Raw genomic sequence first — 15,921 nt, 5'->3', positions numbered from 1 at the left:
GCAGAATAAACGCTATTTTTCACGTTTTTTTCGATGTAATTCGTGTTTTTGTTTATAAAAAATGCTAAGATACTTTACTAGAAGTCTGTCTTCTGATAGACGTATCAAAATTTTCACTAATTTAGTGCAAAACTGATATTCCGGCGCGTTTCATTGGGTTTATTCCAAAAAAGTGAGTTTTTCTCTTTCAATCTTTCAGATTTAAGGATAGCAGTCACAGAAATAATCTCGAGGTGCCAATTCTATTTTGCAATGACGGAAACCACTGTGCCTATAATTCCGGTATTCAAACGTAGAGAACTGCAATGGGCATCTCACGTGGTGGTTCTGTTACTCAAATCGTGAGTAAATCTAACATTGCCACCCGTTCGATACTCGAAGTAGTCAACGTTCTGAATATATTCAACATTTGTTGTTGAAATTGGAGAAAATAGGCGCAATCTGGCATCAGTTCGTTTCATAGCAAAAGGTGTTTTCAAACGAGCATGTAAGAGTGAGAGTGAGAGGTTTACTTGTACAAACCGGTAGCAATATGATGAGGTGAGTTCATTAGAACCGCCAGTTTGTCCGATTTTACAAAAAGAGAAGTTTCCAGTCGTCAATGTTTATGAAATCAGGGCTTGTGATGTTTCGATGTACAAGAATTCAAAAACAAGCTGGCTAGAAGGACTTCGTAGTATGAACTTTAGGTTTAGAATTACGCCGATCAGGATATTTCATATAATCTCACTTCTATGTAAGCGCACGATTTTCTCAATCTCATGAAAAATTCACATTTTGACTAAAAATAACATTTAGCTTGAAACTATCACGTCAATTCAATCTCAGCCAGCTTCAAACTCCTATGACTCGACAAGAATCAGAAGATTTTAGACCGATCTTTTCTAGAAAAGAGTACCTTGACCAACACAGAAGCGTTCTCCAGTTATCCAGAAAAATGAGAAAATCGATCTGAACCTGGTCCAAGACCAATGGATGGAAGTACACTTATGTATTGGTGGATGAAACTATTATGAATAACAAATATGCTCGTTTTCCTGGGTTGGAATTCAATCTCAGTCTAAATGCAGCATCGCTACCGACATATTGATTCTGAAAGGACACACTATTGATATTATTTATATGTAAGTTGATTTTAATGATTTTTCTAACATTTTTCGATAGAAATTTTTCAGATGACAACTCGATTGTCACTGGAGAAGGAGATGAGTGGAAAAAGTGTGCATCCACCTTCAACTCAATGTTGAGAAAATGCACAAATAACATTCAAATATTGGCCCTTTTTTCGGTAGCCGAAGAATTTCAAACTCGCCAGATAACATAAAGAAATACCTGTCTCGCATGCACTCTTTCTATTCATTTAACAAAAATGAACATCGAGATTTATGTTGATTGCGTTTGTAAATCACCAGGAAAGAAGGGTGATTAATATCAGATTTCACCAGAAAACAGGCTCACCGCGCCAAGAACAGTGGTGTCTGACATTTATGTATATCATACTCAATCTTTTGTTTTGGAAACGATGATAACGTCAATTCGGAGATAAAGTGCTTCTTGATTGAAAGCAATCAGGCCTTGTGACCGTTGCTGTCATCTTTCCGTCTTGTACTTGAAGAGTACAGAGGATTCCAAAAATTTTTATGTCTTATCAGTAGAACTGATTTTATTCGGATTTTAAAAATGCGAACTGTGAACAAAGAACAAAGTCTCCTTCTGTTATCAACATTATTATCTTATTTTGTCGTGTAGCCAATTTTTGAGTCTAAAGTATTCGGAATTTACTTAATAGATACGAAATCACTCACATGGTTTCTTATAACTTGTTTTAGTTTATACTTGTCAAAGCCCGCCCGTTCCGAAGGCCCGAGTTCAAAAAATAAACCTTTTTTTTTCAATTTTTTGTAAATATTTTTTAGATTTTTCAGAATTGTTACTAATTCTGAATGATAGTCGAAAATTCGACATTTTCTGCGAAACAAATTCAAAAAAATTGAAAATTTTGAATTTTGAAATTTGGCGCCAAGCAGCCGGGCTTTCGGACCGGGCCCGAATTCCGCCAACAATTTTTTTCAGGCCCGTGGTATTGAGTACTCTCTAGCATTACTGGTTTCACGATCCTATTCGAGTTTTCAACTTCAGTCCGTGACATTGGGTTGCAAGACTACTGTACCGATTGCTACCACAGTATCACAGACTGAAGTTTTTCCTACTCAAATTGAGTGTCCCAAGTAAGCTAGTGGTTCTGAATGTAGACTTACAAATAGGATGGTTACCATCAGAGACCATTTTCAGAAAGTCGCAGTAAAAATAGGTAGATGATAGTGGGCGAAGTTGAAGAAATGAGAGGAGAACACACTTGAAACAGTCGAAAACTGACTATTTATGCGCCTCAAACAGCAGTAAACAATGCATCAAACGACGCTTTTTCATGCGACCCAGCCGAGAAACGACGTGCGCCTTTAACTCAATCGACTGTGTCTCTCTTCATACAGCGAGTGTAAAACATCAACCCATTCGTTATCTACACTGGGGAAACTGGACGGTGTAACACTCCTACGCGTCTTCTACACAATTCTTCTCTATTTCTCCCAGTATCTTTCTTCTCCAAAAAGTGGCATGATGGAAGATAGATGATAGCATCTAGGAGACTACACCACATGACAAAATTAATTGCTTTTCTTCTACTACCTACGACTGCGCAAGGGGGGACTGAGTGATTTTTATTGGCTCGGCCTTCTCCACTATATAGTCTCTCTTATGATCACTTTTCAGTCACTTTTTATTTTCAACGTCATATCATGGTCTCCCTCTGTCCTACAGTAACAAAATGTGATCGGTGAGTTGAATTCCATTTTTGTGTCTATTTTCCGAGCTGTGTTGACTGAAAAGAATTTCGAGTCATCCATCTCTGAAATTAGACACGAATTGTCGGAGTATGTTTATGATTTTTAGTATATAACCTATTCTCTGTAAGACTCGCAGTAGGTTGGGTCCTAGAGCCTGTGAGCTAGAATGAGTTAAGAATTTTATACAATATGTACTATAATGTGTAAAAAGTAAAAAATGAATGCCTGTATAGGGCACACGTTGCTCGATAGGGCACACGTTGCTCGATAGGGCACACGTTGCTCGATTCTTACAGAGACCGCGTTATCTGCATGACTAACTCGAAATTTCACTAATCAGCATAAACTTTATTTGAAATATATTCTTACAATTGAAAAAAAAGACAGAACCACAATTAATGATGTTGTGTTAATACCGGTCACGACTCTGAAATGCTGGAAAGTCAAAAGTACCTTCATCGCAGCAAGGACATCTTGTTTTTGTATTGAAAAACACACGTATGCACTGAAATGTATTTTTATTACAAATTATCGAAATTATAATTCTCACCTCTTCATGGAATATACTCTTACACCTGACGTTCTTACAAGTTACAAAAAATTGTTTCCTGTGACACATTTTGCACACTGTTTCTTCATTTTTTGTTTCTGGAGGTGATGCAGACAGTTCCACACTGTTGTTTGCACTGCTCACTGTACTTCCGTGAGAACTCGGTATATCTGACACAAATTTTTCTAGTTTCAGAGAATTCAAAATGACGAAATTATTAAATGCCTGCATTTCGATCTCTTCGGCATTATTTCTACCCAGTACAGGTCTGAAAATAATGGATAAAAACATGAAATTAAATTTCACATTGAACACTTACAGATCCTTTTCTCTTTTAAAGACTTCTTGAGTAAAATCAGTAACTTTTTCACTCAATTGACCATATCGAACTTCCCACTTTTTATCATCAGTGTTCACTGTTTGCTTATTCTTTGAATAGTTGACTTCGGAGATTTTGAAGCCATCCAGCTCAGATGTGACAAGAGTGAGCTTTTTGTGAAAAGAATATACTTCATCACATTTCTCGCCATACTTCTGTTTCATAGTGTCCAGATTAGACTTGGTTTTATCCAGCTCACTTTTAAGAGAACTGTTTTCTGCATCTAATTGATTTCTGGAAAGCTTCCGTTATCAAAATTTTCTGAATAGGGAAAAATGAAAAACCTTATTTTCATAATTTCTTGTAGTTGATTTTGTAAAATTGAATCATCCGAAATCAATCTGCAAGAAATCTCTTCAAATAAAATAATTGATCAAACTCTATTTTCGTACTCTTTATTCTGCGATATCTGGAGCTCCTTTTTCAACTGGATGTTGTTCTCCTTTAGCCTGCAATTAAAATACAATTGAAAAACTGAAGAAAGCAAAATTATTACTCACGCTGTGGAGCTTTGCTTTAATTTCTGCAAGGAGCTTCCCAAAGCATCGTTTTCTTTTTGAAGAGCCTCATTTTTTGTTTGTAGCAGGGCTTTTTCCTTGTTCAAGCTGAAAAAAAGACACATCGAAAAACTGTGAATTAAAATTCAGTTTACCTGTCTCTGTGCTTGCTAATTTGCATCAATTGATTTCTCAAATCGGCATTTTCCTTATTCAGATCGAGCGGAGACCTGCAAGATCGGGTATTTCACCATATTGAATTTGTTCTGTGCTACGTCGACTAAACACGTATTGAGAATTCCAAAAAGGAATTCAGACTCACTTCTTTGGTTGATTCATTATTTGGTTGTGAACTCCTGGTTATCTGTAAATGAGACGTATGCAAAAAGACAATTAGTGAACAGATGACAATTTAGAAAAATTGTGTAAATATGATTCATTCACGAAAAGTGACTTTTGAGTACGTGATTCGCGCGAACAAATGAAACAGAAGAAAATTTTTTATCTCTACAGATTCCAATTCGAAGAATTATTGCAACGAGTCTATAAAAAATTGATTGATTGTGACGTTGTCGAATTTGAAATGTTATTGAGCCTTATCAGTATTCAATAGAGAGTCGTTCGTAGCACGTTTTAGTTTTTGGTTTCTTTTTATGACGTGAGACTAGTACAAGATTATAGCAAGTAGAGAAGATTGATAAGATTATATACTTATTGAGAAGTAAGTTCAAAATAAAAAAGCATAACAAATTTTTGAATCCAACCGTCTGGCTGTTCTTCAAAATTTTTCAAACTGTTGTCGTCGTTCAACGCTCAGCAAAAACTGTCATGAACCGATTGAATGGGATGTGAGTGAAGGAGGATTATGAGGTGTTGACAGTAAAAGTAGTTCAGTTCGATAAAGATTCCAAAATTTTCAAAATTTATATATAACCGAAAAGTTGTATTCCTCCAAATTTAATCAAAATTAACATTCCTCAGAATACGTCTCTGTTTTACAAATTGATCTAAAATTTAAATGTTTGAAAGATATTTGGGTCATGCCAAATTCTGAATTTTTGTAGTTGACCATATTTTTTTGTTCCTTCCGGTCTGTGTTATTCTTTATCAATGTAAAACTATTGAAAACCACACTATTTTAAACTGATATGTCTCTATTGAATGGAGAAACTTCCAGATATTTTGTGATCTCTGTGCGCACTAACATTTTCACACTATCTCTCGTTTTATTGGTAGGTGGTCGTGACTATCATTTAAATTTTGTTTTTGTTTTATCACTTGCGTATCCTTAGCGCATCCCTGACAATTATTTTTCTCAAACTCCCATGATATTATACTTTTTGAAACTTGGAAGATCAGGAGATTACAAAAATGCTAGTTTTATTGCAGGGCTCTTCCTAATGTGCGAAGTATGTTTCAATTTATGAAAGGAACAACTTTGAATTTTTCAAATACCGTTTTTCAACAGACAAAGAAACAATTTCTTACACATTCTCCTTCGTTAATCATCTGTCGGTTAGATGAAAGGTTAAAACTTTTCTTTTGAATGCCTCGCTTTAGTGGTAGATTTTTCAATTTTTCCTCATACTGTCTTTAAGGCGACTTACCGGAATAGTTGTCGCACTTTATTTGGTTTTAATGCTTTTTCTGGAATTCTAGTTTTATTTCTACGTGCCCTTTAACTTTGTATAATGACACAATGATGAAAGCAAAAATCGTAAGTTTTTCTGACAATTTTATTCTCGTACTTTCGAAAAATTCTCAGTTTAGTAGTGGATGGCCTTCTGATGCTGTCACCAATGAGGAAAAGTTGGAATTCTGTAAGGAATACATGGAGAAAGAGAACTTTGAGTTGATTGAAAGTCTTTCCGAAGGAAATGCTGAGATGAGAGCAGTTGCCAAACTATTAATCAATGCATTGGTGAGTATTTCACTATTGAAACATTATAAAAATTTATTTTCAGTTCGCACAAAAAGCTGATAGTCTCAACACTGAGATCACTCTTGATCCAGGAAAGTTTTGGTAAATTGTCCACGACACCACTGGGGGAAACGTTTTCCAACACAAAAACGCTTTCCACGGGACTGAGGAAGCGTGTCCGGCGGCGGCGCACATGAGAAAGCTGAGACAGGTAAATTTATAGATTTTTTTGCAGTAACCAAATAATTCTAATTATAGCACTCAAGGCACCCCATCGCCTCCCTCCAGCTACGGCACCAATTGGACAATTCCCACCACCACCAACTCATCCTCAAGGTATATTTGAATTTTTTGAAAAAATATCAGAAAATTTTTATTCCAGGACGTGAAGTTGAAGGACATCACTCTGCCACCACCACCACTATCACCAACAAGGCAGCTACCACCACAAGAAAACATGCCAGTCGAGCCGGTAATTATTTTTGTTAAAGATGTCAAAAATGCTGATGTTATTTTCAGATTCGGCTGGCATACATCACAACGGTGACAACCGGCGGAGCGATGTCGTCCTCAGTGTTTGACCTCAGACCACACCACACCACACAAATAAATACATCATTTTACATCAATAAATTTGGTTGAGTTCTGAAATTTTTTGATTCCACACCCACCCTAACTCCAAATCACACTAACTCTAAATCTCGTGTAAGCAGCTTTTTTTTTGCTACTTTGGCTCGCGCTCAAAGAGGTGTTCGATTCACCCAAAAACTTCCTCAAATAGACTTTTGATGAGAAAAACATTTGGGGAGCAGCGTATCCACGAGAGAGAGGCGCTTGGCCCCTTTTTCTGGAAAAAAACGTCAATACTTTGAGATCGCTCCATTTCATGAAATACACTTTGTAAATTTTAAATGTTCATGCTATGAAAATAACATATTCGTAATCTCCTAATCTTCCCGATTTCAAAAAGTATAATATCGTGGGGGGGGGGGTTTGAAAAAAACAGTTTTCAGGGATGCGTTAAAGATGCGCTACGGACACGCAAGTTATAAAACAGTAACACCATTCACTTAATAGGAGTGACCGCACCCAAAGAAAACAAGAGATAGTGTAAAAATGAGAATCGTGCGGAAATGACGCAGAGAAGTGGTCCTTCCACTGTTTGCTAAATGTTTCACAGTTGCTATCAATTTTTATAGATCCCCCACAATTCTCTCATATTCCACTGAAAAAGGGAAAACAAAATTTTTTGACTCGTGCTGCATCTGAAACGTTTATATTGAAACCGCTATTCGCTGGCGCACCTTGGCGTAGTTTTCACAAAAATTAGTAGCTTGTTATCGCCCGCCGGCTCAGTTGCTTTTTTAAAATCAAAAACATTGCAGACTTGTCTTTAAAGAATAATTTCCAAGTTATAAAATATTTTCGAAAAATCTGTCAGACTATTATAGTTTACAACTGAAATTCAAAAAACAAAAGGTTTCAACGTTATATTCATTTTTCTTCTCTCCAACATGCCGAAAAAGAATGTCCCCGTTTTTAAGTGTAGCAATACTATCCACATCGAAAAATCTATCTGTTTGACCACAGTGAGAAAATTGTTGACATGCCATAAATCTATCTTCTTTTGTCTCCCCCCCCCCCTTCGTTTTCTCCAATCCCCTTTTTTCTTCTGTTTTCACATGTGGCTCACTACTCCTTTTACCCCACAGCTGCCCAGCTTCCCCTCTTTTTTTCTCTCTTTCTTTTCCCCTCTCCAACTTTTCTCTCTGACTTTCTTTCTTTCGTCACACATTTACATTCTTTCTACGGAGCTTTCCACTATCATTTCTTTTTCGTAAAGAACTAAAATTGAAATGTGTGATACAGTTGCTTATTCACTCTCTCTATCGTTTTTACTATTTTTCGCATCAGTCACTTTCTGGCCGCTGGGTTTCGAACTATTTAGAAAAGAAGCACAATTTTTGGAGGATATGGTTACCGTGTTAGGCTGGGAATACATGCCAGCTGAATGTGAGTTTTGAACCACTTTGATATACTCAAAAATGTGATTTCCAGGTTTCTATTTCTACTGTGGTTTGGCGAATCTCACGGAGGATGACCCAAAAGAAACTGCGATCGTTTTTCTCCCATAATCACCTGCAAATGTTGCAAAATTGCACTTAGTTATAAAAACAGTGAGTTTATTCATTTGAAATAGACAAATGAGGGATTTCACATCAGTCCACCGTAAATCTTACCCAGAACTTTGAAAATTAGGCGTTAGCAATGCGATATGAGGAAAACACATTGTGGCCTCCCATATCAAAAGGGGAGACGACGATTGCTATAAGCAAACATTATTGCTGTAGGAGAAGATAGTTTGAACGTTACATTTTTCTTTGAATTCCTTTATTTTTTATTTTTTTTTATTGGAAACTTGATGCAATAAACTAGTGAAAAAATAAAATAGATAAATTTCATTGAATAACTTTATTAACTTATTTGGGGAAAACTTTCTGAAACAAGTTGTCTGATTTTCTAGAAAAACATATGGTTTAAAAACACAACTTCCACCTTGTTTCCACACAAATATTATTTTTACTTGCTTTTTCAAAATTATTAATCTGTAAGTTGGAAATTGTTTATTTTATCCACGACGCTTGCTCATAATAGAGCATTGAACAACGAGGGAAGTATTCCTGTATTTTTGATATTTTTTGCAAGGATCGACGAAGCGGCACTGTCTAATAACTAATAATAAAATCTAATGACTTCATTCAGCCCAACTTTTAGACCTATTTTCAAGAGGATTATCTCTTTTCCCTTGAATTCCGCGTAGATCCATGTGAATTACCAAAAACTTTGAAATTCTTTTTTCCTCGACAATAAAAATCCAGCTGCTTTCACAATGTAAAGGTAGAGCGTTTGTTAATCTAGTTGGGATTAGATAGTCTAGATTGGGTATTGAGCTTCATTCATAGAAAATGCGCACCCCGCGAAAATATGTGACATTCTTCCTCACGAAAACCTTATCATTTTTATTTCCAACTCGTCATAGTTTTACAGATTCTCCTTGGTTCTTATCTGTTGGGTTTACTGGTTGGACACCAAGATCATCCACATCTGAACATGGTTAACAGAACTCGCGATAGAAATCCTGCAGTATGAAGTAAGTGTTTTTTATACAACAGTTATAAAATAGCAATTAGCAAGACATAAATTGATTTTTTGCTATTGCTATCCGCAAGGTGTGATGAAGTAATAAACTGATAAGAAATAGGCGAAAAGAACAGGCTATCTGTTTCATTTAATCTATTTTCACTTTTAAGTTCTAAAAACTATTGAAATGACATTGCAAGACATGTAAGTAAGTTGATAGTATAACTTTTAATCATTTTTGCTACGTAAGATAAAATTTGTGTGAGAGTGAGTGAGCGGTCAGTCATCCACCAAAAGATAACAATTTAGCATGAGCAATTAGACAGATATTAATCTCTATGTTTATACGTTTATTCATGAACCCTGCATTCTAATAATAATAATGTTTTCCAGCCTTGATGACATTGTATTTCAACACGAGAAAGAGTTGCAACGGTCAGTTGATATTTGTCCAAACTTTTCCTGAAAATGCATTGTTTTCAGAATAAACTACAATCCTAATACACTGAACATATCATTGTCTGTAAACATGGACCCTGCCCAGCTTCATATCGAAATAACTGAAAGAGTTAATACGGACTTGGCATCGCTGTTAGAGGAATTCTGGCCTCAAACCGAGACATCAACGTCTAGAAGTCAAGTCGGGACCAGTGAAAACGTCGGTGCCTTGGATATCCAGCGAGCAGTAATTGAAGAACGTGGAGTCCCAGAAGTGAATCAAGTGGATTATCTTCAGAATCGTATTGCAAGCTTGGAAAATGATCTCATGACGCAACGTATAGATCTGTGAGTTGGTTTTCTGTACAACACATACCGTAAAAACTGTAATAGAGGAGCACCTAGCAGTGTCTATTCGCAGCGGAATATCTCGGTTGTCAAAGAAACTATCAAAAAACTGCTAGCTGACAAAATATAGCTAATTATTCATAGAATGTTTTTTCAATTGAACAAATTGTGATAATTTTAAAGACAGCCAAGATGGATGCTTGCGGCTGCTCTATTACAGGTATTGCGGTAGTAAAAAACGTGTTAAAATGTTTTGATTCTTATATTCAACAAAAACCATTTTTCAGAGAAAGGATAACTGCTCAAAATGAGACCCTCCAAGCCGACATGCAAACAGAAAGGGATAGGAATCACCGAATTTTCCAAGACAACATCCGATTGCAAGAAGATCTCACTCTTATGACGACCAACATGAAATCATATGAAGTGATAACTAGACAACATGAGAAGCTATGCAAGTTTATTGAAACATTCGAATCGAGAATTCAAAAAGATTTCGCAAAACTGTGAGTTGTAGTAACAACTTATTGTTAGAATCTTTTAAATTTTTTGAATTTTCAGTCACATTGGCAACAATAATACAGAAGATATAAAAATTGGCAACTTTATCAATTCGGTGATTTTGGATGCGGTGAAAATGAATCAGCTTGCCCATCCAGAATAAAAATGTCTACTCAGCTCAAACTTCAACGACAGCTTCACCATATCGATTTTCTACCTTTCAATTAACATTCTTATTCAATTTTTATGTTATTACTTCAGTACTAATTTCCAGTACACATATTTTAATTTGCTCTGACCATTTTTTCCCGATGTTAAGTGTAAAATTCTTGTCTTGCTAATTTTAGTCGTTTTCCTTTACATTTCCTTTCAAGTTTTTGTCCCCAAGAGTGAGTTTCTTCCCGCATTTTTCCCCAAATATCTTTTTAAAAAGTTTTTACCTTATTATTTGAGCATCACTTTGATATTTCATATATTGTGCCATTCATCATTCTTTCTTTTTGCTAATTGCAAATTTCCTGTCTATATTGAGTCTGTTTCATTTAACACGTACTGCAATAATCTCTGAAAACTAGTTACTTGAATAATAATTTTGTGTAATGTATGAAACTTCAATTTTTCATACTCGTTTTTTTTATTCAATGATAATGTGATTTTTCTAAGTTAAAAATGATAAATTCGTTTTTTTTTGTGGAAAATTTCATGAAAAATAGATGTTTCTCCAGCACGTGTTGCAATTGGTCCTCTTTTACTTAGTTACCAGCAGCTGCAGAAAAATGTTGACCAGTCGAAGAGAATAACAATTTCTTCTATCGGAAGACGGGGAAGGAGAATGGCACGTTCGTGCGTGTGTGTATGTGTGAGTGTGCCTCGAACAAAAAAAAGAGAGAGAGACCGTGCAAAACAGAGAGTGTACAGACGATGTGAGAATATATATCCGATGGAACAGATGGAGATAATACGACAGAAAAACAAAAAAGTGTTACTGAGATCCTTTTTCTGTTTATCCTTTTCTTTAAAGTTGAATTTTTTGGATAATGCAAAAAAAAGTAATAGAAATCTGAACCAAAAGTGACTGATTCTTTTTCCAAAAGAAATGCCTGTCAATTGTTATTGTAGGGATAAAAAATGTAGTATAAATTATAAGTTTTTACGCAAGAAATGTGGTCAATTCTGTGTTAATTTCATTTTCTGTTTTATGAAAATTTCACCGCCGACTATTTAGAGAGTGCCGCATAATTGAAGACTATCAGTTGAAAACAAATTCTGGTCTTTTGAATCTCGCTCGTCGTTTTACCCCTAGTTTTTCTTGACTAAACCGTCCGAAATCTCTGAAACTTGTAGAATAAACTTTCATTCTTTTACTTTAAGATAATCCTACGATCATCACACATTTTGAAATGTCACGTCAAACCAACCAGAAGAGAACAATTCCTTTGTTGAAGGCTCCATTTTTGGTTCTCCGAAAAGTCGTCGGTCAAATGGAAATCGATGAGATGTGAGTATCAATCTTTTATTTTTGATCAAATTTATTTAAAACATTGATGAAACTAAATTTATTCATTTTTCAGTATCGAACTGTCTCTCACTTCAAAAAGAATGGCTAGAGTTCTTGGCCAGACTCAAACTATGGTCGGAGTTCCGCCTCCACAGATGACTGTTGAAATCAAAGATAGTGATTCTCACGTGCTTATCACCGATGGGAAAGGTCCCAATGAACTACTTGTGTTCACTTGGTATATTGGAAAGAATTATTTTGGAAAGCTGCTTACCACAAATATAGAAGGAATCAAGAATACCACGTGAGTTTAGAATTCTGGTATATCGTAGTTTTAGGCAAGCATTTGTTTTAAAATAAAAACATTTTTTTATTGATTGGCAGTATCCGATTACCATATATTCTTTAGCAGAACAGCCTATATTGCTGAACGGTCTTTTGTTTATAGTTAGAGACCGCAAAATTCATGAGTTTTTAAAATTTAGGAACATTTTTTGTATGATTTTTAGTTTATTTTTGTTGGAAAAATCATCTTTTCTTTCTGAGCTTGTCGTTTTCCGGCACCGGAAAACCATTTTTTTTGTTTCAGAAGAAATCAGAGAACCAAAGCAATGAATTTGGAATACTGCACACGCGCAGTCGGAAAGGCGGTGAATTCGCCAATGAAAACTATTCTGGAGCGTCTCCTAATCGTTTTTCCTAAGATGATAACTCATTCCGTGAAATTCGACACTTCCTTCACATTCTTTAACGCAAAAAAAGCCTTAAGTGCTATCAAAACAGTGGAACATTTGGAGATAAATGGAGAAATGATGACTGGCAATGTGAGAGATATGTTAGAGAACATAACTGTCACCAAACGTTTGGAAATGTATTGCAAAGTTTCAATTGTGCGAGGACCATTTGATGTGGCGAGCCTGCCTTCTGAACATATTGTTTGCAATTACACCACTTGGATGAGCACTGAAACCTTCCAACAATTAAAATGCCAGCATACTAGAATTTGGAAAACAAAGTTGACTGTAAAGGATGTGGAAGAGTTTCTGTTAAAGTGGAAAAACTCCACAGAAGAGAACCATATCAAAAGTTTGATGATGAGCACAGTGGATAGTGAAACAAAGCTTGACTATAACTTGCTTGGAGCGGAAGAGTCGGATCCATCGAAAAAGATACACAATGAGTAAGTAAAAATAATTCCTTCATTACCTCCTTTTTGATATCAAAGTCATATATTGTTTATGGTACAGTAGGATTTGAGAGCTCAGTTAATTTTTTATTCCCTATCGAGTCTATAGTACTTTTTTGCAGAGGTGGATCGGCCAGTCGAATTCCGTTTGATAATAGCATCAAAAGAGCAGATGGACTTGTAGGATTAGTTCGACAAAATGGTGAAACCATTCATTTCAGAGTTGACTAGATTTGAAGTTTGAAGCCTCAATTTTTTTTGATAACTTTTCGAGCCCATTCCCCGAATTAAATAAAACCAACCCTTTTCATTCGAAAAATTTATCATGATTGTTCCCATTTTCCATGTATCGTCTTTTTTTTTCAACCATGAAAACAGGGGTCTACTTCTAACGTAATCTATTGTGGTAGGATTTGAATATTTTCATTCTACCCGTCTTTCCGTATATCGCTGTTTTTACTGTTCTAAATGCCGATATATCTATTTTCCCACGTTTTTTGGTTGTTATCTTGTATCTTTGATTTGTTTCATATCTACAACGATTTTTTAATAATAAAGTAAATATATCAAAAATGTAAATTATATTTGTTTTACAGTTGAATGCAATATCAGGCATTTGCTTAGTTTTAGCTAGGAACCGAGACTAGAACAGCGGTGTTCAAAAAATATTTCCTAAATTTGACAATGGTTGGCATATTCCATTTTCATTTGTTCTGTCTCCACTCCAATAGATTTTGTTTATGATTATCGCTGTTTACTGACTTTTTTTGGGAATTGAAATAAGTTTTAACTTAAAACCTTTTGTATTTCCGAGTTTTAACAAAAACTATCAATGTTGATTGAAAAATTAGGCAGAAACGGAGAAAAATCTTTATTCAGCCTCTTCTGAGGCAGCTACGATGCAAGAGCATATGATCATTCTCAAAATGCTTCCTTCTGCAATCTGGAGGTCCCTCCTCAAAATATTCTTCTGTCACTAAAATTCTTTTTTTCATTACAACTGTGCACCACCTCAAACAACAGAGTATCGGCGAGACGTGTTTGGAGGATGTTCTTCAAGTCAAAAACGGATTTTCGCAGGTGTATGTCAACAGACGCAGCAGATCAAAAAACCAACCCCTGGCATACAAAAAAGGTCAACTGGGTTCAGATTTATCCGTTTACACTATTTATAGGACAGATTTCTATGAAGTTGCCGATAGAATCATCACATATGACGTTCCAACTTGTCACAGCTGGTTATCAAACTGTCAATCAGCGGAAAGGTCACGCGGACAATAAAGACAAACATACATCTCCCATAATAACATATCGATTAATTACTCACAGTTGAGTTGGTCGCATACATTCTCTACTGTCCCTTTTCACTCTTCAATCAAAAAAAAACCATTTGTTGATACTATTTCATATTGAAATAATTCTCTTTGCTTCCTGTAGTTATTTGTATCTTCATACTCAATTTTCGGGTCGTATGGATGTTCCGAACGTGCCTCGGCGTTACTAAGAACTGATCATCTTCCCAACGAGTTTTCAATCAACAAAAAACCATTTGTTGATACTATTTCATATTAAGATAATTCGTTTAGTTTACTGTAGATATTTGGACCTTCATACTCACTTTTCGGGTCGTATGGATGTTCCGAACGTGCCTCGGCGTTACTAAGAACTGATCATCTTCCCAACGAGTTTTCGTTCAACAGAAAACCATTTGTTGATACTATTTCATATTAAGATAATTCGTTTAGTTTACTGTAGATATTTGTACCTTCATACTCACTTTTCGGGTCGTATGGATGTTCCGAACGTGCTTCGGCGTTACTAAGAACTGATCATCTTCCCAACGAGTTTTCATTCAACAAAAAAACCATTTGTTGATACTATTTCATATTAAAACAAATCGTTTAGTTTCCTGTAGATATTTGGACCTTCATACTCACTTTTCGGGTCGTATGGATGTTCCGAACGTGCTTCGGCGTTACTAAGAACTGATCATCTTCCCAACGAGTTTTCGTTCAACAGAAAACCATTTGTTGATACTATTTCATAGTAAAATAATTCGTTTAGTTTACTGTAGATATTTGTACCTTCATACTCACTTTTCGGGTCGTATGGATGTTCCGAACGTGCTTCGGCGTTACTAAGAACTGATCATCTTCCCAACGAGTTTTCGTTCAACAAAAAACCATTTGTTGATACTATTTCATATTAAAACAAATCGTTTAGTTTACTGTAGATATTTGTATCTTCATACTCACTTTTTGGGTCGTATGGATGTTCCGAACGTGCTTCGGCGTTACTAAGAACTGATCATCTTCCCAACGAGTTTTCATTCAACAAAAAAACCATTTGTTGATACTATTTCATATTAAAACAAATCGTTTAGTTTCCTGTAGATATTTGTATCTTCATACTCACTTTTCGGGTCGTATGGATGTTCCGAACGTGCTTCGGCGTTACTAAGAACTGATCATCTTCCCAACGAGTTTTCATTCAACAAAAAACCATTTGTTGATACTATTTCATATTAAGATAATTCGTTTAGTTTCCTGTAGATATTTGGACCTTCATACTCACTTTTCGGGTCGTATGGATGTTCCGAACGTGCTTCGGCGTTAC

General features: G+C 35.6%; 3 protein-coding genes across 3 annotated transcripts; 2 read left to right on the top strand and 1 right to left on the bottom strand.

The window, feature by feature from the left end:
- Positions 1-3,255: 3,255 nt before the first annotated feature.
- GCK72_025937 (uncharacterized protein) lies at positions 3,256-4,611 on the bottom strand (the record flags this gene model as incomplete). Its single annotated transcript, XM_053736564.1, has 8 exons — positions 3,256-3,351; positions 3,397-3,664; positions 3,716-4,009; positions 4,060-4,116; positions 4,168-4,224; positions 4,276-4,380; positions 4,428-4,502; positions 4,595-4,611. The coding sequence occupies 8 exons, from the start codon at positions 4,609-4,611 to the stop codon at positions 3,256-3,258; spliced, it is 969 nt and encodes a 322-aa protein (XP_053580130.1).
- Positions 4,612-9,521: 4,910 nt separating this feature from the next.
- GCK72_025936 (uncharacterized protein) lies at positions 9,522-10,784 on the top strand (the record flags this gene model as incomplete). Its single annotated transcript, XM_003099921.2, has 5 exons — positions 9,522-9,538; positions 9,728-9,769; positions 9,818-10,120; positions 10,408-10,626; positions 10,682-10,784. The coding sequence occupies 5 exons, from the start codon at positions 9,522-9,524 to the stop codon at positions 10,782-10,784; spliced, it is 684 nt and encodes a 227-aa protein (XP_003099969.2).
- Positions 10,785-12,021: 1,237 nt separating this feature from the next.
- On the top strand, positions 12,022-13,536 carry GCK72_025935 (uncharacterized protein; the record flags this gene model as incomplete). The annotated part of the gene is made up of 4 exons (XM_003099919.2): positions 12,022-12,119; positions 12,193-12,423; positions 12,709-13,299; positions 13,428-13,536. The coding sequence occupies 4 exons, from the start codon at positions 12,022-12,024 to the stop codon at positions 13,534-13,536; spliced, it is 1,029 nt and encodes a 342-aa protein (XP_003099967.2).
- Between the last annotated feature and the right edge of the window lie 2,385 nt (positions 13,537-15,921).

Source organism: Caenorhabditis remanei, chromosome X (assembly GCF_010183535.1).
Source record: "Caenorhabditis remanei strain PX506 chromosome X, whole genome shotgun sequence".
Taxonomy (NCBI): Eukaryota; Metazoa; Nematoda; class Chromadorea; order Rhabditida; family Rhabditidae; genus Caenorhabditis; species Caenorhabditis remanei.
Note: the sequence above shows the minus strand (reverse complement) of the source record. Positions and strands in the feature narration are given on the sequence as shown.